Below are 27,851 nucleotides of genomic sequence, written 5' to 3'. Positions count from 1 at the left end.
CAGAGGCAATTGGAACTAGCTAAGTGGGTACCATAGTCAACATGGAGCAGTTTGGGCTAAAGGGCCTGTTTCCCTGCTGTACTACTCTATGACTCAGTGTAATTTTCTAAACATATCTCAAACCAACCCAATCACTGATGCTAATACAAAACCTTGAACCTAGGCCTCCTGGGTAACTATTATTGCATTCCTTCTATTGCACATTACGCACAGTCTCTCATCCAAGTACTCATTAGACCCAAGCCTGCTTAGTTTTCTAGATCAGACTGGATCAGGTGTTTTCAGGCCAGTATAGCTGTAGGTAGTTCACTGCTCTTCATACGTTCCCATCAATCTACAGTTCTTCAGCTTTGTCCCATTTGCTTTTACTGAAACCGATTCAACCCCCTTAAGGCAATGATGTATTATTTGCTTATTTAGATTGTACCACAGTAGCGCTTGCTAGTTTATTTTTCAAAAACATATTTTGTAAATGTAGCAATGTGCAAACAAACACTAAAGCAAAATATCATTTTCATGTCAGAGTTTAACAGCTGGGGAGAGGAAGAGTTGAACTTAGTCACACGCCAGCCACATCCTGGTGTGTCCTATGGAGTGGTGGACTGCTTTGGTGGCTTGGTGGGTTCAGCCTGCAATTCCAACAGCTCAGATCGACGCTGCCTTTGGTGATGAGATGGGCTTGGCCCAGGATTCCAACGGTCCAGGATTGCTTGAGGCAGCTTCTGTGGAGTCTTGCAGCCCAGGATTTTAACGGTCCATTGTGGTAGTCTGCTTCAGCAGCATTGAGGTAGGTCCTTGAGGCAGGTTGTTCGGCAGCATGGTGGTCCAGCCTGAAATTCAAATGGCCTGGTTCCTGTCTTTTTCTTAACTTGGGAACTCGTAAGCCATGAATTGAACAACAATGGACTTTGTCTTAACAGAAATCCTACTGAAAAAATTAATATAAGGCACCAGCACACGGCAACTTCATTGCTTTTTTTTTGTAAATTACCGGTCTGTTCTATGACTGGTCAGAATTTCAGACTTTATTTTGCTTTTACACAAAAAAAATTCCCACCTACTTAGTTCGTAAACAGAAACTATGTGCAGTTTACACAAATTTGCAGCATGTGTGGTGCTTAAGGCTCAAGTTGTCCAACATATCTGATTACTCTGGTCAAATGTGCAACACCTGCTGCACTATTAACAATGCCAGCATAATCTAACAAAACAAAAGCCAGTGGTTTATTGATTAATTTAAATTTTACCTAACCAGCATAACTAAATAAGCCATTCAGAACACCAACTTAAATGACCAGCTGTTCAGCCTCTTGTGCTCTTCCCACAGGTATTTAGCCTGTCCTTGCTGAAGAAGGATAGAAAAATATAACAGCTTGAAACCACTTTCTTCAAAGTACTAATTCACTTGTCAAAACTCATGATTGGTGGCTGTGCCTCAAAGCTCTTCTCTTACTCATTCAGTTATTAGAACTATATGGGAAGTGATACAGATCATGACAGACTGCCATTAGAAGCCCAGGTACACCACCTCTCCCGCCCAGTTGTGAAGAGAAAACTATACTGGGGATGGAGTCCTTGGAAATAGAGTGAGGAGATGGAATTGTTCGAAGGATGGTACCATCACGTAGACTCCAGATTCGAGTGTAGCAATCTTGTCCAACTGAAAAATTAATAGTGATTTATTTCATTATTTCTGTCAGATAGATGTTAAGAAATTAGCCCAAGCTACTCGTGGATAAATTGAGAGCAGCAGAAGTGCTAATTAACTTTGCCAGAATAGTTCTTTAGTTCTTACATCAAATCTTGTTGACATTTAAAATTGAGGGTTGGGAAACCTGGTGAGATTGAGAGACAAATGTCTTTTGAAATTACAATAAGAAAATGCTGAGACATTTCAGAACAGGAGGATATGGGAGATGAATGCATGACTAAAGTGGTAGGGGATTCGATAGTTAGACGGATTGACAGAAGATTTTGTGGTCAGGAATGGGACTCCCGGAAGGTATGTTCCCTCCCAGGTGCCAGGGTCCGGGATATCGCCGATCGGGTTTACAAGATTCTGAAGGGGGAGAGTGAGCAGCCAGAAATCGTGGTACGTATTGGCACCAATGACATAGCCAGGAAAGAGACTGAGGATCTGAAAAGGGATTACAGAGAGCGAGGTTGGAAGCTCAGGAGCAGGACGAGTAGAGTAGTGTTCTCAGGTTTGCTACCGGTGCCACGAGATAGCGAGGTGAGGAACAGCGAGTGCAGCTTAACACCTGGCTGCGCAGCTGGTGTAAGAGGGAGGGCTTCAGATACTTAGACCATTGGGATGCCTTCTGGGGAAGGTGGGACCTGTACATGAAGGACAGGTTGCACCTGAACTGGAGGGGCACAAATGTCCTGGGTGGGAGATTTGCTCGAGTGGTTCAGGAGGGTTTAAACTAGTTTGGCAGGGGGGTGGGAACCAGAACTACACATCTGAGGGGGGAGAGGGCGTAGTAGTAGATGAGTCAGTGGCAGGATGCAGTGAATCTACCGGGAAGGTTTTCATGTGATGGAACGAAGGGATCGGTTAAAATGTGTCTGCTTTAACGCAAGCAGTGTCAGAAATAAGAGTGCCGAACTTAGAGCATAGATCAGTACTTGGGACTATGCTGTTGTGGCCATAATGGAGACGTGGGTTTCACAGGGGCAGGAATGGTTGCTAGATGTTCCAGGGTTTAGAAAATTTAAAAAGAACAGGGAGGGGGGAAAGAGGAGGAGGGGGTGTAGCGTTGCTAATCAGAGAGTGCATCACAACAAGAGAAATGATGGTTGCCAAGGAAGGTTTGACAACTGAGTCAGTATGGGTGGAAGTTAGTAACAGCAAGGGAGCAGTCACCTCATTGGGGGTTTTCTATAGACCCCAAATAGTAGTAGGGAGATCGAAGAACTCATAGGCCAGCAGATTGTTGAAAAATGTAAACGTAGCAGGGTTGTTGTTATGGGTGACTTTAACTTTCCCAATATTGATCGGAACCTCCTTAGTGCAGTTGGTTTGGATAAAGCTGTTTTTGTCAGGTGTGTTCAGGAGGGTTTCCTTACTCAGTATGTGGACAGGCCGACGAGGGGGGAGGGCATTTTGGATTTGGTGCTCGGCAATGAGCCAGGACAGGTGTCAGATCTTGCGGTGGGAAAACACTTCGGCGACAGTGACTACAACAGCCTCACATTTACTATAGCCATGGAGAGGGAAAGGAGCAGTTACCAGGGGAAGATATTTAACTGGGGAAAAGGAAACTATGATGCTAGCAGGCAGGAGTTGGGAAGTACAGATTGGGAGCAACTGTTCCACAGGAAGGGCACAACAGACGTGGAAATTGTTTAAGGAGCAGTTGTTGCGAGTGATGCATAAATTTGTTCCTCTGAGACAGGTAAGAAGGGGGTAAGATTAAGGAGTCTTGGATGACAGGAACAGAGGTGCTTCTCGTCAAAAAGAAAAAGGCAGCTTACGTAAGGTGGAGGAAGCAAGGGTCTAGCACAGCTTTAGAGGATTATAGGTTTGCTTGGAAGGAGCTCAAAAGTGGACTGAGGAGGGCCAGGAGGGGGCACGAAAAGGGCTTGGCAGGAAGGATTAGGGAGAACCCAAAAACATTTTACTCATACCTGAGGAATAAGAGAATGATCAGGGAGAAGGTAGGGCCGTTCAGGAAAAGCGTAGGGAACTTATGCATGGAGTCTGAGCAGATAGGGGAAGCCCTAAATGAGTTTTTTGCTTCGGTTTTCACTAAGGAAAGGGACCTTGTTGTGAATGAGAACTTTGAGGAGCAGGGAAACAGGCTTGAACAGATCGAGATTGAGCAAGTTGATGTGCTGGAAATTTTGGCAAATATTAAGATTGACAAGTCCCCAGGGCCAGACCACATTTATCCTAGGTTGCTCCGGGAAGCGAGAAAGGAGGTTGGTAAGCCGCTGGCGAAGATCTTAGCTTCCTCACTCTCCACGGGAGTCATACTGGAAGATTGGAGGGAGGCAAATGTTGTTCCTCTTTTCAAGAAAGGGAATAGGGAAATCCCTGGAAATTACAGACCAGTCAGTCTTACGTCTGTGGTCAGCAAGGTTTTGGAGGGATTCTGAGGGATAGGATTTTATGACTATGTGGAAAAGCATAGCGTGATTAAAGGGAGTCAGCATGGCTTTGTGAGGGGCAGGTCATGCCTTATAAATCTTATTGAGTTCTTTGAGGAGGTCACGAGACAGGTTGACAAGGGTCGAACAGTGGATGTGGTGGACATGGACTTCAGCAAGGCATTTGATAAGGTTCCCCATGGCAGGCTCATTCATAAAGTCAGGAGGTATGGGATACTGGGAGATTTGGCTATCTGGGCTCAGAATTGGTTGGCTGACAGGAGGCAGAGAGTGGTTGTAGATGCTAAGTATTCTGCCTGGAGGTCCGTGCTGAGTGGTGTCCTGCGGGGCTCTGTTCTTGAGCCTCTGTTCTTTGTAGTTTTTATAAATGACTTGGCTGAGGAGGTTGAGGGGTGGGTTAGTATGTTTGCTGATGACACAAAGGTTGGAGGTGCCGTTGATAGTATCGAGGGGTATTGCAGGCTTCAGCGAGACATTGACAGTATGCAGAGCTGGACTGAGAAATGGCAGATGGAGTTCAACCTGGATAAATGCGAAGTGATGCGTTTTGGAAGGTCGAATTTAAATGCTGAATATAGGATTAAAGGCAGGATTCTCGGCAGTGTGGAGGAACAGCAGGATCTTGGTGTTCAAGTGCATAGCTCCCTCAAAGTTGCCACCCAAGTGGATAAGGTTGTTAAGAAAGCATATGGTGTTTTGGCTTTCATTAATAGGGGGATCGAGTTTAAGAGCCGCGAGGTTATGCTGCAGCTCTACAAAACCCTGGTGAGACCACACTTGGAATATTGTGTCCACTTCTGGTCGCCCTATTATAGGAAAGATGTGGAGGCTTTGGAGAGGGTGCAAAGGAGGTTTACCAGGATGCTGCCTGGACTGGAGGGCTTGTCTTACAAGGAGAGATTGACTGAGCTCTGACTTTTCTCTCTTGAGAGAAGGAGGAAGATAGGTGACCTGATTGAGGTGTACAAGGTAATGAGAGGCATGGATAGATTCGATTGCCAGAGACGTTTCCCCAGGGCAGGATTGACTACCACGAGGGGTCATAGTTTTAAGGTGTTAGGAGGAAGGTATAGAGGAGACATCAGAGGGAGGTTTTTCACCCAGAGAGTTAAGAGCACATGGAATACTTTGCCAGTGGTAGTCGTGGAAGCAGAGTCATTAGTGACATTTAAGCGACTGCTGGACATGCACATGGACAGCAGTGAATTGATGGGAATGTAGGTTAGGTTATTTTAGTTTTGGATTAGGATTAATCCATGGCACAACATAGTGGGCCGAAGGGCCTGTATTGTTCTGTACTTTTCTATGTTCCATGTTGTATGTAAAGAATTGGTTCAAAGGCATGGACTTAGATTCCTGGATCATTGGGATCTTTTCTGAAGCAGGTTGCACCTGAACTGGAGGGGTCCAATATCCTGGTGGGCAGATTTACTAGTGCTGCAAGGGAGGATTTAAACTAGTTTGGCAGGGGGGTGGGATCCTCAACAATAGAGAGGTAAGTGCAAGGCTGGAAGGAGATACAATGATCAGATATAACAAATTGAAGAGACAGGTCAGGGGAACAGGACAGGAGTGGAGGAATGCCTGTGGATTAAATTGCATCTGTTTCAATATAAGAGTGCTGACAGGTAAAGCTGATGAACTCGGGTAGATAGGTACATGGGGCTGGAATATTATAGCCATTACAGAAAGCCATTACAAAATGGCTAAAGGAGGGCAGGACTGGCACTTAAGTACAGGTGCTTTAGACGGGACAGAGGTGGAGGAAAGATGGGAGGGGGAGTTGTATTATTGATAAAGGGGAGTATCACAGCTGTAGTCAGATGAAATTACTGAGGGATCATCTGGTGAGGCTTTATGGGTGGACCTAAGAAATAAGAAGAGGATGGTGATGTTAGTGAGGTTGTACTATAGGCTCCCAAATAATCAACAGGAATTAGAGAAATTAATATGCAGGGATATTGTGGAGACTTGCAAGAGAAATAGGGTTGCCTTAGTGGGGGATTTTAATTTTCCTGATATAGACTGTAACTGCCATAACATTAAGGGCTAGGATGGGTGGAATTTGTTAAATTTTTTCAGGAAAGTTTCCTCAAGCATTACATAGAGGTTCCTACTCAGGAAGGGGCAAAACCTAACCTAATCTTGGAAAATAGGGCAGGACAGGTGACAGTGGGGGATCACTTTGGGACCAGAACCGTAGTTCTATTAATTTTAAAGTAGTTATGGAGAAGGACAGAACTGTCCACAGGTTCATGCTCTAAACTGGAGCAAGGTGAATTTTGATGGCGTCAGACAGGAGCTTGCAGTGGTTGACTAGAGTAGTTTGCAGGCAAAGGAACCTCTGACCGCCTTTAGAAGTGTGATAGCTAGAGTTCAAGGTCTGTATGTTCCTGTGAGGGTGAAGGGCAAGGTTGGCAGCAGCGGAGAACACCGAATGACAAGAGATATCGAGGCTTTGACTGGAAACAAAGGACGAGGCATGGAACAGGGACAGGCAGCTGGGATCAAGGGAATCCCTGGAGGCATATAGGGGATACAGGAGTTCACTGAAGAAGGAAGTCAGGAGGGTGAAAAGGGAGCATTAGATTGTTTTGGCTGAGAAGACTGGGGTGAATCCAAAAGAGATTCTTAAGTATAATAAAGGAAAAAGAACAACTAGAGCCAGATTAAGACCCCTCAAGGACCAAAGTGGACATGTATGTGTGGAACCACAGGAGATGGGCAAGATCCTTAAATGAATAGTTTTCTTCTGTGTTTACAAGATAAAGCAACTTGGGAAAGTTAGAGGCAATATCTTGGGGACAGTCCATATCACAGCAGAGGAAGTGTTGGAAGTATTAAGAGTGTATGAAGGTGGCTAAATCGCCTGGTCCTGATCAAGTATATCCAAGAACCCTGTAAGAGGCTAGAGAAGAAACTGCGGGGTCCCTGGCTGATACATTAGCATCATTGTTAGCCATTAATGAGGTCCTGGGACACCAAAGGGTAGTGAATATTGTGCCCTTCTTAAGAAGGGCTATAAAGGAAACCTGGGAATTATAGCAAGCTTAACATCTGTAGTAGGTGAGTTATGTTAGAGTTCTTTAAAGAAGTGACTAGGAAGTGCAATGAGGGCAGGGTGGTAGATGTTGTCTGTATGGATTTCAGTAAGGCCTTTGACAATGTTCCACAGGGTAGGCTGCTCTGGAAGGTTAGATTGCATGAAATCGAGGGAGAGTTGGCAAATTGGGTACACGATTGGCTTGATGGTGAGAAGCAGACAGTAATAGTGGAAGGATACTAGTTGGACTGGAGGCCCATCACTAGTGGTGTTCCTCAGGGGTCGGTGCTCGGTCTGTTGCTGTTTATTATCTGTATCAATGATTTGGATGACAATATTACAAGGCATTATTCAATTTGCAGATGACACTAAAATAGGCGGTATTGTGGACAGTGAGGAAGGTTATCAGAAATTGCAGCAGAATCATGATCAGCCGGGGAAGTGGGCTGAGAAATGGCAAATGGAGTTTAACACAGATGTTGCGTTTTGGAAAGTCAAATCAAGGGAAGAGTTTCAAGGTGAACAGTAGGGCCTTAAGGAGTGTAATGGAACAGAAAGGCCTTGGAACTCAGGTGCGTGGTTTCCTTAGAGTCATGGGTAGACAGGGCAGTGAAGGCAGCTTTTGGCATACTGGCCTTCATCAGTCAGTGCAGAGTACAGAAGTTGGGAAGTTCTGCTGAAGTTGTACAGGATGTTGATGAGGCCGCACTTGGAGTGTTGCGTTCAGTTTCAGTTTTGCCTTGCTGTAGGAAAGATGTTATTAAACTAGAAAGAGTGCAGAAGAAATTTACAAGGATGATTCCAGGACTCAAGGGACTGAGCTGTCGGGAGAGATTGGACAAGCTAGGATTTTTTTTCTTTAGAGCGTAGGAGACTCGGGTGGTGGCTGGGGGGGGGGGGGGGGGGGGGGGAGAGGCAGTTGCGGGTGGACCTTATAAAGAGGCATGAATAGGGTGAAAACAGCCAGTGTTTTACCCAGGGTTGTGGAAGCAAGGCACTAGAGGGAATCAGTTTAAGGTTAGAGGGGAAAGAATACATGGGAATCTGAGGGGTAACTTTTGTTTTAAAACAGGGAACATGGAATGAGCTGCCAGCAGAAGTGGTAGAAGTGGGTACATTAAGACCATTTAAAATATTCGGACACATACGTGGATAGGAAAGGTTTAGAGGATATGGGCGGACTGCAGGGAAATGGGGTTAGAATGGATGGACATTTTTGTCGGTGTGGATCAGTTTGGGCCGAAGGGCCTGTCTCTGTGTTGTAGGACTCTATGATTTCTGACAGCTCCTATGGGAAGAAACAGTTCAACTTTTAGATCAGTGATATTTTGGAAAAAGTCATCAAACTGAAACATTAAGTACGTTTCCTTTTCGTCAGATGCTGCAAAGCCTGAAATCTCTAATTTCCACGGCTCTGGATGATATCTATTGATCAAAATATCTCATTTGCAGAAGTAGTGAAGTGGAAGTGGGAAACAGCTCATTATGTGTTTCTGATCCCGGCTGATGTTATTCTGGATAAGTCAGATCCCAGCAAGGAACCTAGCTTGACAGATTTGTGACTTAGTTTTGATTTTAATATTGTGATCTCAGCTGAAATATAAATACAGTTTTGCTTTAACAATAAATTGGATGTTGATTACAAAAGGAACTTACATTAAATAACACAAACCCAAAAATTTTAAATAATTCCAATAGTTCCAAAACACTCCTCCTTAAATCGAAAAGAAACTGAACTGTTTTTGAATCAGGGCTGCCTTGTGCTCCCATGAGGAGCTCGAACACTTCATCCACTTCACTAACACCTTCCACCCCAACCTTAAGTTCACTTGGACCATCTCCGATACCTCTCTCTCCTTCCTAGACCTCTGTTTCCACCTCTGGGAACCACTATCCATTTCAAGCCTACCGACTTCCACAACTACCTAGAGAACACGTCCTCTCACCCACCTTCCCGCAAAAATTACATCCCCAATTCCCAATTCCTTCGCCTCTGCCGCATCTGCTTCTGAGATGAGGCATTCCACACCCGGACATCCCAGATGTCGTCGTTTTTCAAGGACCACAACTTCCCCTCCACAGTGGTCAAAAATGCCCTCAACTGCGTCTCTTGCATTTCCCACAACTCATTCCTCACACCTCCTCCCCCAATAACAACCAAAAATAGAAGCCCCCTCGTCCTCACATACCACCCCACCAATCTCCGGATCCAACACATCATCCTCCAGCCCTTCTGCCATCTGCAATGTGACCCCACTACCAAAGATATTTTTCCCTCCCCACCCTTATCTGCCTCCCGGAAGGACCACTGTCTCCATGACTCCCTTGTCTGCTCTACACTCCACACCAGCCCCTCCACCCCTGGCACTTTTCACTGCACCTGCAGGAAGTGCTACATCTGCCTCTACGCCACCCCCCTCACCCCCATCCCAGGCCCCAAGAAGACCTTCCACATCAAGCAGATGTTCACCTGCACATCTGCTAATGTGGTGTACTGTATCCGCTATTCCCGATATGGCCTCCTCTTCATCGGGGAAACCAAGTGGAGGCTTGGAGACCGCTTTGTGGAACACCTACGCTCGGTTCGCGACAATCGACTGCACCTCTCGGTCACGAACCATTTTAATTCCCCCTCCCACTCCTTGGACGACATGTCCATCCTGAGGCTCCTGCAGTACCACAATGATGCCACCCAAAGGTTGCAGGAATAGCACCTCATATTCCGCTTGGGAACCCTGCAGCCCAGTGGTATCAATGTGGACTCACAGACTTCAAAATCTCCCCTCCCCCAACCACATCCCAACACTAGTACAGCTCGTCCCTCTCTCCCTAACCTGTCCTTCCTCCCACCTGTCCACTCCTCCTACAAGCCCCAACCCCACCTCCTATCTACCAGCCTCATCCCGCCTCCTTGACCTGTCCTTCCTCCCTGGACTGACCTATCTCCACCCTAACTGCCCACCGACATTCACCTTTACTGGCTCCATCCCCTCCTCTTTGACCTGTCTGTCGCCTCTCCACCTATTTGCTCCTTTATCCATCTTCCATCCACCTCACCCCCTTCTCTATTTATTTCAGAATCCCCTTCCCCTCCCCATTTCTGAAGAAGCATCCAGACCCGAAACGTCAGCTTTCCTGCTCTTCTGACGCTGCTTGGCCAAGGAAGCTGGAGGACTGAGAAACTTTTAAAGAGTAACAAAAGATAGTAAAAAGGCAATACGTGGAGAAAGAATGAGGTACGAAGGCAAACTGGCCAAAAATATAAAGGAGGATAGTAAAAGCTTTTTAGGTATGTGAAAAGAAAATAAAGGTTAAGACTAAAATTGGGCCCTTCAAGACAGAAACAGGTGTATTTATTATAGGGAACAAGGAAATGGCAGAGGAGTTGAATAGGTACTTTGGATCTGTCTTCATTGGGAAGACACAAACAATCTCCCAGATGTAATAGTGGCTGAAGGACCTAGGGTAATGGACAAACTGAAGGGAATTTATATTAGGCAGGAAATGGTGTTGGATAGACCATAGTCTAAAGGCTGATAAGTCCCCGGGGCCTGATGGTCTGCATCCCAGGGTACTTAAGGAGGTAACTCTAGAAATCGTGGACACATTGGTAATCATTTTCCAATGTTCTATAGATTCAGGATCAGTTCCTGCGGATTGGAAGGTGGCTAATGTTGTCCCACTTTTCAAGAAAGGATGGAGAGAGAAAACAGGGAATTATACACCGGTTAGCCTGATGTCAGTGGTGGGAAAGATGCTGGAGTCAATTATAAAAGATGAAATTACGACTCATTTGGATAGCAGAAACAGGATAGGTCAGAGTCAGTGATAATGGGAACTGCAGATGCTGGAGAATCCAAAATATCTGATGAAGGGCCTAGGCCCGAAACATAGCTTTTGTGCTGCTGAGATGCTGTTTGACCTGCTGTGTCATCCAGCTCCACACTTTGTTATCTAGGTCAGAGTCAGCATGGATTTACAATGGGGAAGTGCTTGACTAATCCACTGGAATTTTTTGAGGATGTAACCATGAAGATGGACAAGGGAGAGCCAATGGACACAGTATATCAAAGGCTTTCTGAAAGTCCAGGTAAAGTCCCACATAGGAGATACATGAGCAAAATTAGGGCACATGGTATTGGGATCAAAATACTGACTTGGATTGAAAATTGGCTGGCTGACAGGAAGCAAAGAGTAGTGATAAATGCGTCCCTTTTGGAATGGCAGGCGGTGACCAGTGGGGTACCACAAGGTTCGGTGCTGGGACCGTAGCTGTTTACAATATACATTAATGATATAGATGAAGGCATTAAAAGTAATAGTAGCAAATTTTCTGATGACACAAAGCTGGGTGGCTGTGTGAAATGTGAGGAGGATGTTATGAGAAGACAGGGTGACTTGGACAGGCCAGGTGAGTGGACGGATGCATGGCAGATGCAGTTTAATGTGGATAAATGTGTGGTTATCCACTTTGGTGGCAAGAACAGGAAAGCAGATTACTATCTCAATGGAGTCAGGTTAGGTAAAGGGGAAGTACAATGAGATCTAGGTGTTCTTGTACATCAGTCAATGAAAGCAAGCATGCAGGTACAGCAGGCAGTGAAGAAAGTTAATGGCATGCTGGCCTTCATAACAAGAGGAATCGAGTATAGGAGCAGAGAGGTCCTTCTGCAGCTGTGCAGGGCCCTGTGAGACCATACCTGGAGTACTGTGTGCAGTTTTGGTCTCCCAATTTGAGGAAGGACATTGTTGCTATTGAGGGAGTGCAGCATAGATTCATGAGGTTAATTCCCAGAATGGTGGGACTATCATATGTTGAAAGAGTGGAGCGACTGAGCTTGTATACACTTGAGTTTAGAAGGATGAGAGGGGATCTGATTGAGACATAAGATTATTAAGGGATTGGACACTCTGGAGGCAGAAAGCATGTTTCCGCTGATGGGTGAGTCCAGAACCAGAGGACACAGTTTAAAAATAAGCGGTAGGCCGTTTAGAACGGAGTTGAGGAAAAACCTCTTATCCCAGAGAGTGGTGGATATATGGAATGCTCTGCCCCAGAAGGCAGTGGAGGCCAAGTCTCTGGATACTTTCAAGAAAGAGATGGATAGAGCTCTTACAGATAGTGGAATCAAGGGTTATGGGGGTAAGGCAGGAACAGGATACTGATTGTGGATGATCAGCCATGATCATAATGAATGGTGGTGCTGGCTCGAAGGGCCAAATGGCCTACTCCTGCACCTATTGTCTATTGTTCATCCAGCTCTACACCTTGTTATCTCAGATTGTCCAGCATTGGCAGTTCCTACTGTCTCATTACTAAAGAAGAGTTTGCCTGTAGATTAAGTAACGCCAGTACATTACTGTTGACATAGACAACTTTGTCAAATTCAGTCTTACAGCCTGTCCTTCATATAAGGTGCAGCTATCAGTACGTGCATGGAGACATAACTCATCTGTATTTCTAGTAATTGATGCTATCTCAACTTTTACATCATGAAGAATCAAAACTTGAAATACAATAGTTCCCCAAATTTCCAGTCCAGCCCTAAAAAAAATCAATTCACTCCCTATAAAAATTACTATTTCTCAACATTTTTGTGCAATCACAAAGACCACCATTCACCCCCGTACAAAAGCATCATTTTTTTTCAAAACTGCCAGTCACACCTCGCACCTGACTGATCTCCCACATTCTATCATCTGACCACTCACCTCTGTTTTTGCTGACTACATGGACTGTCAGTTAAGAGATGTCTTCATTTCAAAATTCTCATCCTCGCTTTTGAATCCTCCCTCGACCTTATTCAGGTTTCATAGTTCTGTGCTCCTCCAATTCCAGACTTTAGTGCATTCTCTGTTTTTATCCCTTCACCACTGGTTGCCAAGCCTTCTATTAATTGGGCCCCTTGTTACTCCTCTTTATCTCACTTTCTTCCTTTAAAACAGTTCTTCAAATCTTTCACTTTGACCAAGCCTTTAATCATCAACATTAATATCTCCTTATTTCAGTTGGTGTCAAACTTTGTTTACTGCTGTCCATTAGTCTTTAGTACAAAGATAAAAATGTTCTGTGTACTACTGCTGTGCCAACCTTGTTTTACCGCTGCCACAAACTAATTTTCTAATTCTTTCAATACAACAATATGGACAGTGTCTTATCCTTTTGTCCGTTTGTATTTAAAATTCGCACACAGGTTAATTCAGGAACCTCTGAATATTTAGCTACCTGTAAAATTTAGACACAGAACTTTGGAACCTGACAGAGGAAGCTTTAGTTCATAGACTACACTCCACATGTGTAGACTTTCCAGCATTCAGATGAACCTTGAAAAAGCTCTCCAATATCACAAGGGTGAAAAAAAGCAAAAGACAGCACTTACCAGCTAAAAGAATACCCTCTTCTTCATGAGGATAGATTGGGAGATAAGCACACTCATTATGATGACCCTCATACTGTTTAACACATCTTGTAGTCCTCAAGTCCCACAGTTTAATCTGAAAAAAAACATCAAATTCATGGTTTATGCTAGCCATTTATACAGTGAAACACATAACCATTGTTAGGGCTCAGTCAAGTACATTCCACATCAGGATTTTGAGACCATACAATATTAAGTTCAAATCTATTAAAAGTACACTGCACATTTGAAACAAAAAGTATGCTGCAAGATTATAAAGTTCAAGCAGGAAAGCAAACAAACAGCATAAGTGCTGGACTCCATGCAATGAAGCATAGTTTAACTCCAACTCTGTCAATACAATAATCTCTTGGGTGGCAAGGTGGCTCAGTGGTTAGCACTGCTGCCTTACAGCGCCAGGGACCCAGGTTTAATCCCACCCTCGGGCAACTGTCTGTGTGGAGTTTGCTCCAGTTTCCTCCCACAGTCCAAAGATGTGCATGCTAGGTGGATTGGCTATGCTAAATTGCCCATAGTGTTCAGGGATGTGTAGATTGGGTGAGTCTGGCTGGGATGCTTTGAGGTTTGGTGTGGACTAGTTGGGCCGAAGGGCCTGCTTCCACACTGTAGGGATTCTATTCTATTTTAAAATATATTTTGTATATTTACTTGAAACATCTGTACATTATACAAGTTGCAAGGAATTCAATTGAAAGAATTATTGCAGAAAATAGGAGCAAAAAAATACAGATGACTGCATGTACTCTGACTGACTGTGTGAGAGAGCTGTCGAGAGCTGTCATGTATTCTGTTGGATAACATTGACCATGGTTCAAAGCTTGTATTCTTTGGAGTCATCACCGAACTGAAGGGGAAATTAAACCACTTGAAACCAGAAGACAGAGCCATTTGAGCTTACACTGTGGTGCAGTTGCCATTTCTGGCTGAGCAGCAGCACGAGCGGGAGCTTGGACCAGGGGCCTGTCGGGAAGCTGGCGAGGCACTGCTTTAAAAACTTACCTCATGAATAGGCGGAGGTACGCTGAGCAGGAGCGACACGGGATTGCTGAGTAAGTGAGGTAATTTATTTGTGTGGTTGCGTTACCCGAAACACTACTCAGGTAGAGTCTCCCACCCATCTTCCTCCTCTAACGAAAAAAAAAGGTTCTGTGCACCTGATTGGTAAGGTAACAAGTTTATTTTTTATTCTTTATTTTTTAACAGTCTCTTTGGGAATTTAGAATAATGGGAATGGAGGTCAGGGCAGTTGAATGTTCCTCCTGCAGAATGCAGGCGGTAAGGGTCAGCACTAGTGTCCCTGCTGACTACATCTGCGGGAAGTGCACCCAACTCCAGCTCCTTGAAAACCGCATTAGGGAACTGGAGCTGGAGCTGGATGAACTTTCGATCATTCAGGAGGCAGAGGGGGTTATTGAGAGGAATTACAGGGAGGTAGTCACTCCTCAGGTACAAGAAAAAGGCAGATGGGTTACGGTCAGGGGGCGGAAAGCGAACCGGCAGGCAGTGCAGGGAGCCCCTGTGGCCATTCCCCTCCGCAATAAGTATACCGTTTTGGATCCTGTTGGGTGGAACGACTTACCAGGGGAAAGCAGTGGGGCACAGGTCTTTGGCACAGAGTCAGTCCCTGCTGCTCAGAAGGGAAGGGGGAAGAGGAGCAGAGCAGTAGTCATTGGGGACTCCATAGTTAGGGCGACAGATAGGAGGTTCTGTGGGGACGAGAGAGACTCACAGTTGGCGTGTTGCCTCCCAGGTGCCAGGGTGCGTGATGTCTCTGATCGTGTTTTTGGGATCCTTAAGGGGGAGGGGGAGCAGCCCCAAGTCGTGGTCCACATTGGCACCAAAGACATAGGTAGGAAGAGAGATGGGGATTTAAGGCAGAAATTCAGGGAGCTAGGATGGAAGCTGACAGCTAGGACGAACAGAGTTGTTGTCTCTGGTCTGTTGCCTGTGCCATGTGCTAGTGAGGCGAGGAATAGTGAGAGAGGAGTTGAACACGTGGCTACAGGGATGGTGCAGGAGGGAGGGTTTTGGATTCTTGGATAATTGGGGCTGTTTCTAGGGTAGGTGGGACCTCTACAAGCAAGATGGTCTTCACCTGAACCAAAGGGGTACTGATATCCTGGGGGGGGGAAATTTGCTGAGGCTATTCGGGTGGGTTTAAACTAACTCAGCAGGGGGATGGGAACCAAAATTGTAGTTCGGGTATAGAAAAGGTTGAGAGTAGGGAGGTCCGAAAAAAAGTTTCAGGGATGCAAGATGGCACTGGCAAGCAAGAAGTTGGTTTGAAGTGTGTCTACTTCAACGCCACGAGCGTCCGGAATAAGGTGGGTGAACTTGCAGCATGGGTTGGTACCTGGGACTTCGATGTTGTGGCCATTTTGGAGACATGGATAGAGCAGGGACAGAAATGGTTGTTGCAGGTTCCGGGATTTAGATGTTTCAGTAAGAACAGAGAAGATGGTAGAAGGGGCAGAGGTGTGGCATTGTTGGTCAAGGACAGTATTACAGTTGCAGAAAGGATGTTTGGGGACTTGTCAACTGAGGAAGTATGGGCTGAGGTTAGAAACAGGAAAGGAGAGGTCACCCTGTTGGGAGTTTTCTATCGACCTCCGAATAGTTCCAGAGATGTAGAGGAAAGGATAGCAAAGATGATTCTCGATAGGAGTGAGAGAGACAGGGTAGTTGTCAGGGGACTTCAACTTTCCAAATATTGACTGGGAACACTATAGTTCGAGTACTATAGATGGGTCAGTTTTTGTCCAGTGTGTGCAGGAGAGCTTCCTGACACAGTATGTAAATAGGCCAACAAAGGGCGAAGCCACATTAGATTTGGTACTGGTTATGAGCCCGGCCAGGTGTTAGATTTGGAAGTAGGTGAGCACTTTGGTGACAGCGATCACAATTCTGTTACGTTTACTTTAGTGATGGAAAGGGATAGGTGTATACCACTGGACAAGAGTTATAGCTGAGGGAAAGGCAATTACGATGAGACTAGGCAAGATTTAGGGAGCATAGGATGGGGAAGGAAACTGCAGGGGATGGGCACATTAGCAATGTGGAGCCTATTCAAGGAAAAGCTCCTGTGTGTCCTAGATAAGTATGTACCTGTCAGGCAGGGAATAAAGCTGTAGAGCGTGCGAACCGTGGAAGTGGAATCGCTGGTCAAGAGGAAGAAGAAGGCTTATGTTAGGATGAGATGAGAAGGCTCAGTTACGGCGCTGGAGGGCTACGAGGTAGACAGGAAAGACCTAAAGAGAGAGCTCAGCAGAGCCAGGAGGAGACATGAGAAGTTGTTGGTGGGTAGATTCAGGGTAAACCCTAAGGCTTTCTATAGGTATCTAAGGAATAAAAGAATGACAAAAGTAAGATTAGGGCCAATCAAGGATAGTGGTGGTAAGTTGTGTGTGGAGTCAGAGGAGATAGGGGAAGCACTAAATCAATATTTTTCAACAGTATTCACTCGAGAAAACAATGCTGTCGAGGAGAATACTGAGATACAGGCTACTAGACTAGGTGGGATTGCGGTTCACAAGGAAGAGGTATTAGAAATCCTACAGAGTGTGAAGATAGATAAGTCCCCTGGGCCAGATGGCATTTATCCTAGGATCCTCTGGGAAGCCAGGGACGAGATTGCCGAACCTTTGGCATTGATCTTTAACTCGTCATTGTCTACAGGAATAGTGCCAGACGACTGGCAGATAGCAAATGTGGTTCCCCTATTCAAGAAGGGGAGTAGAGACAATCCTGGTAAATTATAGACCAGTGAGCCTTACCTCAGTTGTTGGTAAAGTGTTGGAAAAGGTTATTAGGGATAGTATTTATAATCATCTAGAAAGGAATAAATTGATTATGGATAGTCAGCACGGTTTTGTGAAGGGTAGGTAATGCCTCACAAACCTTACTGAATTCTTTGAGAAGGTGACCAAACAGGTAGATGAGAGTAAACCGGTTGATGTGGTGTATATGGATTTCAGCAAGGCGTTTGATAAGGTTCCCCACAGTAGGCTATTGTACAAAATGCGGAGGAATGAGATTGTGGGAGATGTAGCAGTTTGGATCGGAGATTGGCTTGCTGAAAGAAGACAGAGGGTGATAGTTGATGGGAAATGTTCAACCTGGAGACCAGTTACTAGTGGTGTACCACAAGGGTCGGTGTTGGGTCCACTGCTGTTTGTTATTTTTATAAATGATCTGGATGAGGGCGTAGAAGGATGGGTTAGTAAATTTGCAGACGACACTAAGGTCGGTGGAGTTGTGGATAGTGACGTAGGTTGCAGAGAGACATAGATAAGCTGCAGAGCTGGGCTGAGAGGTGGCAAATGGAGTTTAATGCAGACAAGTGTGAGGTGATGCACTTTGGTAGGAGTAACCGGAAGGCAAAGTACTGGGCTAATGGCAAGATTCTTGGTAGTGTAGATGAGCAGAGAGATCTCGGTGTCCATGTACACAGATCCTTGAACGTTGCCACCCAGGTTGACAGGGTTGTTAAGAAGGCATACAGTGTTTTAGCTTTTATTAATAGAGGGATCGAGTTCTGGAACCAAGAGGTTATGCTGCAGCTGTACAAAACTCTGGTGCGGCCGCACTTGGAGTATTGGGTACAGTTCTGGTACGATGTTAAATTAACATCAGAAGGATCTGGAAGCTTTGGAAAGGGTGCAGAGGAGATTTACTAGGATGTTGCCTGTTATGGAGGGAAGGTCTTACGAGGAAAGGCTGAGGGACTTGAGGCTATTCTTGTTCGAGAGAAGAAGGTTGATTGGTGACTTAATTGAGACATATAAAATAATCAGAGGGTTAGATAGGGTGGATAGGGAGAGCCTTTTTCCTGGGATGGTGACGGCGAGCATGAGGGGGCATAGCTTTAAATTGAGGGGTGAAAGATATAGGACAGATGTCAGAGATGGTTTCTTTACTCAGAGAGTAGCAAGGGATTGGAACGCTTTGCCTGCAACGGTAGTAGATTCGCCAACTTTAAGTACATTTAAGTCATCATTGGACAAGCATATGGACGTGCATGGAATAGCGTAGGTTAGATGGGCTTCAGATCGGTGTGACAGGTCGGCACAACATCGAGGGCCAAAGGACCTGTACCGTGCTGTAATATTCTATGTATTCAGACGAAACTGAAGGAAGAATCCAGGTGACTGTAATTGCCAATGCTACAGTTGTTTATGTTAAATCAAAGTAACTGATTGATTATATCCAACCATACAGTACCCAGAGTTATCACTGATCATTCAGATAAAAGTGGATCCATACCACCACAATCTCAGTAAGCAAAGTGGAGCTAATTCTGGAGAAATGTACTAATATTTTGTTCAAAAGATTGCAACCGTGGAACTTAAGTTATGAAAATGGCAGTTAAGTGTTTGTAGAAAAGGAATAGGATATCTACCCAAGGAAGATCAGACTGTGAAAAACACAATGGTTAAATTAGTGTGATATCTGCTGAGTAGACTGCCGGGTCAATCCATGAGATTTGTTCTTGGAGCTGCAGTCTGACATAGAATTTGTCATATACATTGACTACAATTCGTCCCTACTTCCATATTTATGTTTGATGCAATTTGATTGTCAAAGTTTAAAGGAATAAAATTTGTCCATTGGCTTCTCCTCGTGATTGTTTGACAACTGGTTGAGCCCTGAAGGACATAGTTGTGAGCACAAGGTCAGGAAACCAGCAACAGAAAAACATATTTGGTCTTATTTTCACTAATCTATCCTTAATAGGTTTATCTGTGATAGTGTCGATAGGAGTGGCCACCTCGTATCCTTTTGGAGACAAAATCCCGTCTGCACATTTGAGGATACCATCCATTGTGCTGCGACGCTCTCACTGTGGTTAAGGGTGTAGAGTCATAACGAAACAGGCCCTTTCAGCCCCAGATGTTTATGCTGACCAACAAACACCATTGTGCTAATCCCATTTACCTGCACTTGGTTGTAGTTTATCATGTCCCATCATTTTCAGTGCTTGTCCAGTTGCTTCTTAAATGTTGTGATAGTATCTGCCTCCACCACCTTCTCAGGCAGTGCATTCCATATTTTCTGATGAATCTCCTCTGCATCCTTTCCAGTGCAATCACATCCTTCCAATAGTGTGTCATCCAGAACTGCACACAGTATTCCATGTGTAGCCCAACCAATGCACTATAAACTTGCAACAAGACTTTCTTGCTCCTGTATTCTATACCCTGGCAAATGAAGACAGGACTATTTTCCACAACTGAATACTTGTGCTGATACCTTCAGGGATTTGTGAACTTGTATATCCAATTGCTTTTTGTGTAACCTGTGGACCATCATGTACAGACCTCCCAAAATGCATCACCTCACACCAATCAGGACTAGATTCCATCCATCACTGCTCTGTCCAGTTGATCAGTTGATCAATATCAGAACTGCAGCACGAGACCATTCTCCTCATTATCAAATGACCAATTTTCATATCATCTGCAAACTTACTTCTACATTCACATCCAAGTTGTTAATGCACATAACAAACAGTATAGGTCCCAGCACCAATCCCCTTTTATCTCTTATTTGTGAGCCAACTTTGGGTCCAGTTTGTTAACTTGTCTTGAATCCCATGGTTGACATTTTGGACCGGCCTTCCATCTAGGACCTTGTCTAAGACCTTACTGAAGTCCACGTCAACTACATCAGTTGTACTAACTTCATCGATATATTTAGTGATATTTTTTTAAAAACTCAGTGAAATCAGTCAGACAGAATCTCTCTCGATCAAATCCGTGCTGACTATCCTTGATCAACTTTCCAAATGTTGATTTGTTGGTAATGGTTGAGCGAGGTTGTCTTGCAGATTACAAGTCTGTTGTCCTTGATGGCCTACATATAGTGAAAAGATCTTTGTCATCTTGGAACAGTGACTTGGAAGAAATTCTGGGATTTGCACTTTAATTGATCAAAACCTGCATCTCCTTTCTAACTAACCAAAGATTTAGCAGGAGGGAGTCAGCCAGCCATTGTAGACTTATTCAATATATTTGCATTAGCAGTATGATCCTTTGAACTTTTACTTATAGACTCTGTGTCTTAGTGCCTGTCTCACTACACTGATGAAGGAGCAACGCTCTAAAAGCTGGTGTTTTCAAATAAAACTGTTGGACTGTAACCTGGTGTCGTGTGATTTTTGACCTTGTGCAACTGAGTCCAATGCCGACACCTCCACATCTTCAGAAGGTTCTAGGCCCAAAACATCAGCTTTCCTACTTCTTTGATGCTGCTGTTCATCCAGCTGTGCACCTTGTTATCGGTTTGATGTGTAAGGTTTTTCTTGGGGCCAAGGATGGGGGTAAGTGGGGAGGTGTAGTGGCAAAGTAGCATTTCCTGCAATTGCAGGGAAAAATGCCAGGTCTGGTGGGGTGTCTGGAGCGGACAAAGGAGTCATAGAGAGAGTGGTTCCTCCGGAAAGAGGATAAGGGTAGGGAGGGAAAACTGTCTTTGGTAGTGAGGTCACATTTGCAGATGGCAGAAGTGCTAGAGGATGATGCGTTGAATCCGGAGGTTGGTGGGGTGGTATGTGAGGACGAGGGGGATTCTATTTTGGTTGTTATTGCGGGGAGGGGGTGTGAGGAATGAGTTGTGGGAAATGCAAGAGACACAGTTGAGGACATTTTTGACCACTGTGGAGGGGAAGTTGCAGTCCTTGAAAAACTAGGACATCGGGGATGTCCAGGCGTGGAATGCCTCATTTTAGGAGCAGATGCGGCAGAGAAGGAATTAGATTAGATTGGATTAGATTACCTACAGTGTGGAAACAGGCCTTCAGCCCAACAAGTCCACACCAAACCTCGGAGCATCCCACCCAGACCCACCCCCCTATAACCCATACATCCCTGAACAATAAGGGCAATTTAGCATGGCCAATCCACCTAACCTGCACATCTTTGGACTGTGGGAGGAAACCGGAGCACCTGGAGGAAACCCACGCAGACATGGGGAGAATGTGCAAACTCTACACAGACAGTCGCCTGAGGCTAGAATCGAACCTGGGTCCCTGGCGCTGTGAGGCTGCAGTGCTAACCACTGAGCCACCGTGCTGCCCCTAATTGGGAATAGGGAATGGCATTTTTGTAGGAATGTGGGTGAGAAGAGGTGTATTCCAGGTAGTTGTGGGAGTCGGCAGGCTTGGAATGGATATTGGTTTCCAGGTGGTCGCCAGAGGTGGAAACAGAGGGGACCAGGAAGGAGAGAGGCGGGTATTGGAGATGGTCCACGTGAACTTAAGGTTGGGGTGGAAGGTGTTAGCGAAGTGGATGACCTGTTTGAGCTCCTCATGGGAGTATGAGGCGGCGCAAATACAGTCATACAGTACACACCTCATCTTTAGGATGGATGTCCAGTCCCTATATATTTGCATTCCCCATGCAGAAGGCCTAAAAGACCATCTGCTTCTTCCTGTCCCACAAGCTCAACCAGTCCCCCTCCACTGACACCCTTCTCCGCTTAGCTGAACTTGTCCTCATCCTTAACAACTTCTCCTTCAATTTCTTCCACTTCTACAAAGGGAGTGGCCATGGGTACCTGCATGGGCTGAAGGTATGCCTGCCGCTTTGTAGGTTACTTGGAACAATCTCTCTTCCAAAGCTACACTGACCCTATCCGCCACCTCTTTCTCCATTACATCGCTGACTGCTTTGCTGCCGCCTCGTACTCCCACGAGGAGCTCAAACAGTTCATCCACTTCACCAACACCTTCCACCCCAACCTAAAGTTCACCTGGACTATCTCCGATACCTCTTACTCCTTCCTGTACCTCTGTTTCCATCTCTGACAACCACCTGGAAACCGATATCCATTTCAAGCCTACCGACTCCCACAGCTACCTGCAATACACCTCCTCTCACCCACCTCCTGGAAAAATGCCATTCCCTATATCCAATTCCTTCACCTTCACCGCATCTGCTCCTGCGATGAGGCATTCCACTCCCGTACATCCCAGATGTCTTCGATTGCCAAGGACCGCAACCACCCCTCCACAGTGGTCGAAAACGCCCTTGACTGTATCTCTCGCATTTCCTGCAATTCATCCTGCACACCCCCTCCCCACAATAACAACCAAAACAGAATCCCCCTCATTCCTCACATACCACCCCACCAACCTCCGGATTAAACGCATCCTCCTCCGGCACCTCCGGTTTCTGCAATCTGTCCCAACGACCAAGGACATTTTTTCCTCCTCACTCTTATCTGCGTTCCTTTCGGACCACTCTCTCCGTGACTCCCTTGTCTGCTCTAGACTCCCCACCAGCTCCACCAAACCCGGCACTTTTCCCTGCAACCATAGGAAGTGCTACACTTGCCCCTACACTTCCCACCTCGCCTCCGTTCCAGGCCCCAAGAAAACCTCCACATCAACAGATGTTCACCTGCACATCTGCTAATGTGGTATACTGTATTGCTGTTCCCAAGTGGGGAAATAAAGCGGAAGCTTATAGACAGCTTTGTGAAACACACGCTCAGTTTGTGACAAACGACTGAACCTCCCAGTCATTCAACTCCCTCTCCCACACCTTGGATGAAATGTCCATGCTGGGCCTCCTCCACTGTCACAACAATGCCACCCAAAGGCTGCAGGAACAGCAGCTCATATTTCGCTTTGAAACCATTGGGCTGCAGGGTTCCCATGTGGACTTAATAAGCTTCAAAATCACCCCTCCCCTGACCCCATCCCAAAACCAGCCCAGTTCATCCCCGCCTCCCTAACCTGTCCGTCCTTTTTCCCACCTATCAATTCTTCCCATCTCAAGCCCCACCCCCACTCCCACCTCCTACCTACCAGCCTCATCCTGCCTCCTTGACCTGTCAGTCCTCCCTGGACTGACCTATCCCCATCCTAACTCCCCACCGACATTCACCTTTACTGGCTCCATCCCCTCCTCTTTGACCTGTCTGTCGCCTCTCCACCTATTTGCTCCTTTATCCATCTTCCATCCACCTCCCCCTCCCTCTATTTATTTCAGAATCCCCTTGCCCTCCCCCGTTTCTGAAAAGGGTCCAGATTTGACACGTAAGCTTTCCTGATCCTCTGATGTTGCTTGGCCTGCTGTGTTCATCCAGCTCAACACCTTGTTATCTCAGATTCTCCAGCATCGGCAGTTCCCACTATCTCTAGCTTTAGATTTAATACCTTTAATGCTTCTTTTTAAACATTAGTTTTATGACTTTTATTTTGCTTTCTAGCTCCCTTTTCTAGGTTTACTTCCCTTAAATCTGAGATCTCTTCTGCTAATCAACACAAAAATTCCTGGCAAACAAGTTAATTCCAGTCCTGCCAAGATGCAACCTCTCCATTATGTACAGCTCTTACATTCACGAGAACCATGCCCAATACTTCAGAAACAGGATGCCCCGCTTCCTCCACCAGTTTTCAGCCTTGTGCTGTATCTCTCATTTTCCCCCATTTCTCTGCTCATGACAACTGAGACTAGGGGAGATCCTGAGATGAATCTTTTAGAAGTCCTTTTCTTCAATCTCTTTCTTAGTGGCCCAACATCTGCTTTCAGCATCATGTTTCCCAGTCTATCTATGTCACTGGTACCAAAATGGACCATCATCTCTGGCTTTTCTTCACCCTTTCCAGAAGAATAACCTACAGCCACTCTGTCAACATCCTTTAAACTGGCATCAAGGAGGGAAGACACCATTCCTGGAGTCATGTCCGCAGCCATAGAAAGGCCTACCTGATCCCTGACTATTAACATTGCTCTTCCTCTTTTCTTCTTTCGCAACTTTGCAGCTGTGCTTCCCATGGCTCTATGATCTTGGCTCTTACTGCACTCCTCTGACGAACCTAAAGGGACTCCTGCATAACCTGCCAGATTCTCTTACCCATTCCTTGGCAGTCACCCATTTCCTCTCTGACTCTACGCTGCCATTGACCACCTTTCTGAGTTTGCTGTCCACATTGCTGTCAGCCCGCCTCACAGATCTGCCACTTCCTAGCTGTTGGTGTCTGTGTATGCAACAAGAGTTTCCTCCAGAATGGTGCTAAATTACTGGGAGTGAAAAGATCTGAGTAACTGAGCATTGGGAAAAGGCATTGGAATAGACATACTTTTTTTATTTTGCCTTTTAGAAATTTGGCAGCCAAATAGCCACGAGTGTAAAGCACGTGGACTGCAGTAGTTCAAGATGGTGGTTCAGCACTGCCTTTTCGAGAGTTTTCACATTCTGTGAATATATTTAGTTTAGTTTTCGAACATAAATAGTGATGTTTGGACTTTAGTTTCTTGAGAGCTTTGTTGGCCTTGGCAGGTTGTTCTGCTTGTGCATACAAGTATCAGAATGAGCAACATCTAGCCAACATAGAGTATCTTGTGACTCTTGTGGAAAGCATTTGAGGAGGCGTCTGTGGCTGTGATGTTACACTGAGGCAAGGGTGTTCAACTAACCCATGGATAATGGTCAATCAGGACGACAATAGCCTCGAAGCTGAAACCTGTCCTCAGTAAGGAAGGACAGAAAATGAGAATAAATACTGACTTAAGGTTAAGTATGAATGCATTTGGAGGCTTCAGACACAAATAACTGATCGAGACAAGATCTGAAGGGACTGTATCAAACTGATGATACAGATGTGATTGTGATTGAAAAGAATGACAGCAAAAACCCAACAGCTAACATACACAGGATAAACATTTTTATAGATACTACAGCCAAGCACATAGCTTACCTTTCCAATCATGTCTGCAGCCATGAGGTAATTTTCATCCTGCAAGAGCCGGATAGAGGTCACAGCAGAGTTCTGGGAGATTACTGTACCTGCCCAGCTCAGTGCTTTTGTCATTCGTTGCCTAATGTCTAGGCTAAAAATCTCCCCCGATCGACAGCCATTATACAAGACAGGGGCCTACAGAAACACCACACACTCAGAATTCTTGGTACATTTGCACATGTGACTTTGAATTCTTATCAACCAGTAAAATAAATCGTAAAAACATTTGTCCAAATGTCTGATGAAGCTCCATTTGGCCAAATTATTGTAGGTAATATTAATTCTGTTTTCAACACAGTCACACTGGATTAATACAAAAAGTGTGGAAAAACTTGCCAACGTTTTGATTTGTGATTAGACAGAAGAATACACTCAGAACTTGAATGCTAAAAGAACTGAAAATATCATATAGAGAACAATGTAGCTAAAGCAAGATCACACAAATAAAATGATTGCCATTACTGAGAAGATACAGTATCTGATCAGATGAAGGTCATACTCCATCAAATAGATCGGTGTTCACTGGATAACAAATTTAAATAAAGCCTCAATTAGCTTCTAATCAAGAAGCTTACACGCAACCCTGGAGTCTTCTTCAGCAGCAACTTCCAAACCTACAAGGGTTCTCTACTGGCTAGAACAAAAAGGTGCCGACACAGGCAAGCACCACACAAAAAAAAACCACACATCACCCTGACTTAGAACAACATTAACTGCAATTCCCTGAGACCCCTGTGAGTGTACCTACACCTACAATGGGAGAGAAAATAACAAAAGGATTTTGTGCTGTATAAAAACAGGGAATGAGCAATTCCACACAAACAAATGCTAAGACTAAAGAAAATTACCAAGTTTCCAGAGCATAGCCTTTATCAGAATAAGGCAATTTTAAAATAATATTAAGATATGGTTTCACTTCATAAAAACTGGCTAATCTGTTTTATAATTCCCTTTCATTCAGGGAAACCTTAGTATTTTAAATCCTTACTTACCCTGCGTGCAAACTGCTGAGCAAGAACACTGCTATTTGTGTTGAATATCTGTTTTTGACCTGTTACGGCATCGGTCACAAAGACACGGTACAACACACCTAGGAAACACAACACAACAGATGCAATTGTGACTTACCTGGTAAAAATTCAGCAGCCTGTCTTCCAAAACGAAAACATGTTTTTAAGTCTTTATTGATAAGATTGTTGCTACATCAGGTTTGGGTGACAAGAAGAAACGCAGTGTATTTCATACCAATGAGAAGCTACTGAAATTGTGGCACAGTTTGTAAGCTGCATCATTCTGTCATTACACTATTAATAAGTGGGCTAATGATTGGAGAAATTGGTCTTTGTGGTCAAATGTTCGATGGGCTATTGTGCAGGTTTGATCCCAATTTTATTTTTCAAAACAAAACTCACTCAACAAAACCAAGCTAGGTTAAACTCAACTGTAGCAGCCCGGGTGGATGGATAGATAACTTCCTTCCAGCTGAACACCAGCATTATTTCAGAACTAGCGGGTTAATATGGACTATATTTCACTTCATTATTTTAAGAAAAAGAAAAAAAGATAAATCTTTAAGATGTCTCAAAGTGAATCAAAGCCTAGTCTTTTATGTTAATCTATTTTACACTTCAGAGCTACACATATAAAGATTGCGACTTGCCTTTTTATGGTCTTCACTGCTGTTTCTAGCCAAAGCCCTTCACTCCTTTCCCTATCAAACAGTTGCCTAACTCACCTGAACATATCCAACAACCCTGCCTCCATGGTTCTCTAGGGAAGAGAATTCCACAGACTAGCAAACCCTCAGGAGAAGAAAGCCCTTCTGTCCGCAGCCGAAACAGCAGAAAGGGGTATGGGCCAAATACTGTTGGACTGAAGGGTCTGTTTCCGAGCTGCTTATTTCTATGACATCCGCAAGATAGCAGTGATTAACTGTGAACTGCTATGACTCCAAGTGGACATTGCAGCGCTTCAAGAGACAAGGCTCCCAGAATTAGGGATCTTACATGAGAGAGACGATACCTTCTTCTGGCAGGGGAAAAGGCATAGATGAGACCAGAGAGCATGGTGTTGGCTTTGCCGTGAAGAACCCGCTGTTGAAGATAGTGGAACCCAGCAAGGATGGATCGGAGCGGATCCTCTCACTTCGACTGCACACCTTCGATGGGCCTGTCAACCTTGTAAGTGCTTATGCCCCAACCCTCTATTCCACACAAGATGCAAAGGATGAGTTTTACGACCAGCTTTCGAGGAAAATACAGGCGATCCTGAATCAGGAACAGTTGCTGCTACTTGGTGACTTCAATGCCAGAGTGGGTGCCGACCATGACTCCTGAGCGGGCTGTCTGGGACGGTATGGGATCGGCAACATGAATGACAACGGACAACGACTGCTCGAGCTTTGCATGCTCTACAAACTATGTAGCACCAACACCTACTTCCAGGCCAAAGCTCAGCACAAAGTTTAATGGCGACATCCCCGCTCCAAACACTGGCACCAACTAGACCTGATCCTCACAAGAACGAAGCCACC

General features: G+C 45.1%; 1 protein-coding gene across 5 annotated transcripts in view; it reads right to left on the bottom strand.

Annotated features, from left to right (window-relative positions):
* Window positions 1-203: 203 nt before the first annotated feature.
* The window catches only part of wdr21 (WD repeat domain 21), a 109,806-nt gene continuing 82,158 nt past the window's right edge, over window positions 204-27,851 (bottom strand). Inside the window, exons 11-14 of one of the 5 annotated variants that reach the window (XM_048537142.2) lie at window positions 26,311-26,408; window positions 25,277-25,453; window positions 13,537-13,651; window positions 204-830 (exon numbers count right to left, since the gene is read on the bottom strand). In XM_048537142.2, coding sequence (XP_048393099.2) covers window positions 748-830; window positions 13,537-13,651; window positions 25,277-25,453; window positions 26,311-26,408 — 473 coding nt within the window. In that variant the 3' untranslated portion in view covers window positions 204-747. Of the gene's footprint in view, window positions 1,661-13,536; window positions 13,652-25,276; window positions 25,454-26,310; window positions 26,409-27,851 lie in introns of all 5 variants that reach the window. The other 4 variants (XM_059649378.1, XM_048537141.2, XM_048537139.2 and 1 more) reach the window with 4 other exon arrangements.

This window comes from Stegostoma tigrinum, chromosome 10 (genome assembly GCF_030684315.1).
Source record: "Stegostoma tigrinum isolate sSteTig4 chromosome 10, sSteTig4.hap1, whole genome shotgun sequence".
Taxonomy (NCBI): Eukaryota; Metazoa; Chordata; class Chondrichthyes; order Orectolobiformes; family Stegostomatidae; genus Stegostoma; species Stegostoma tigrinum.
The sequence above is the reverse complement of the archived record's forward strand: the minus strand, read 5'-3'. Positions and strand labels throughout refer to the sequence as shown.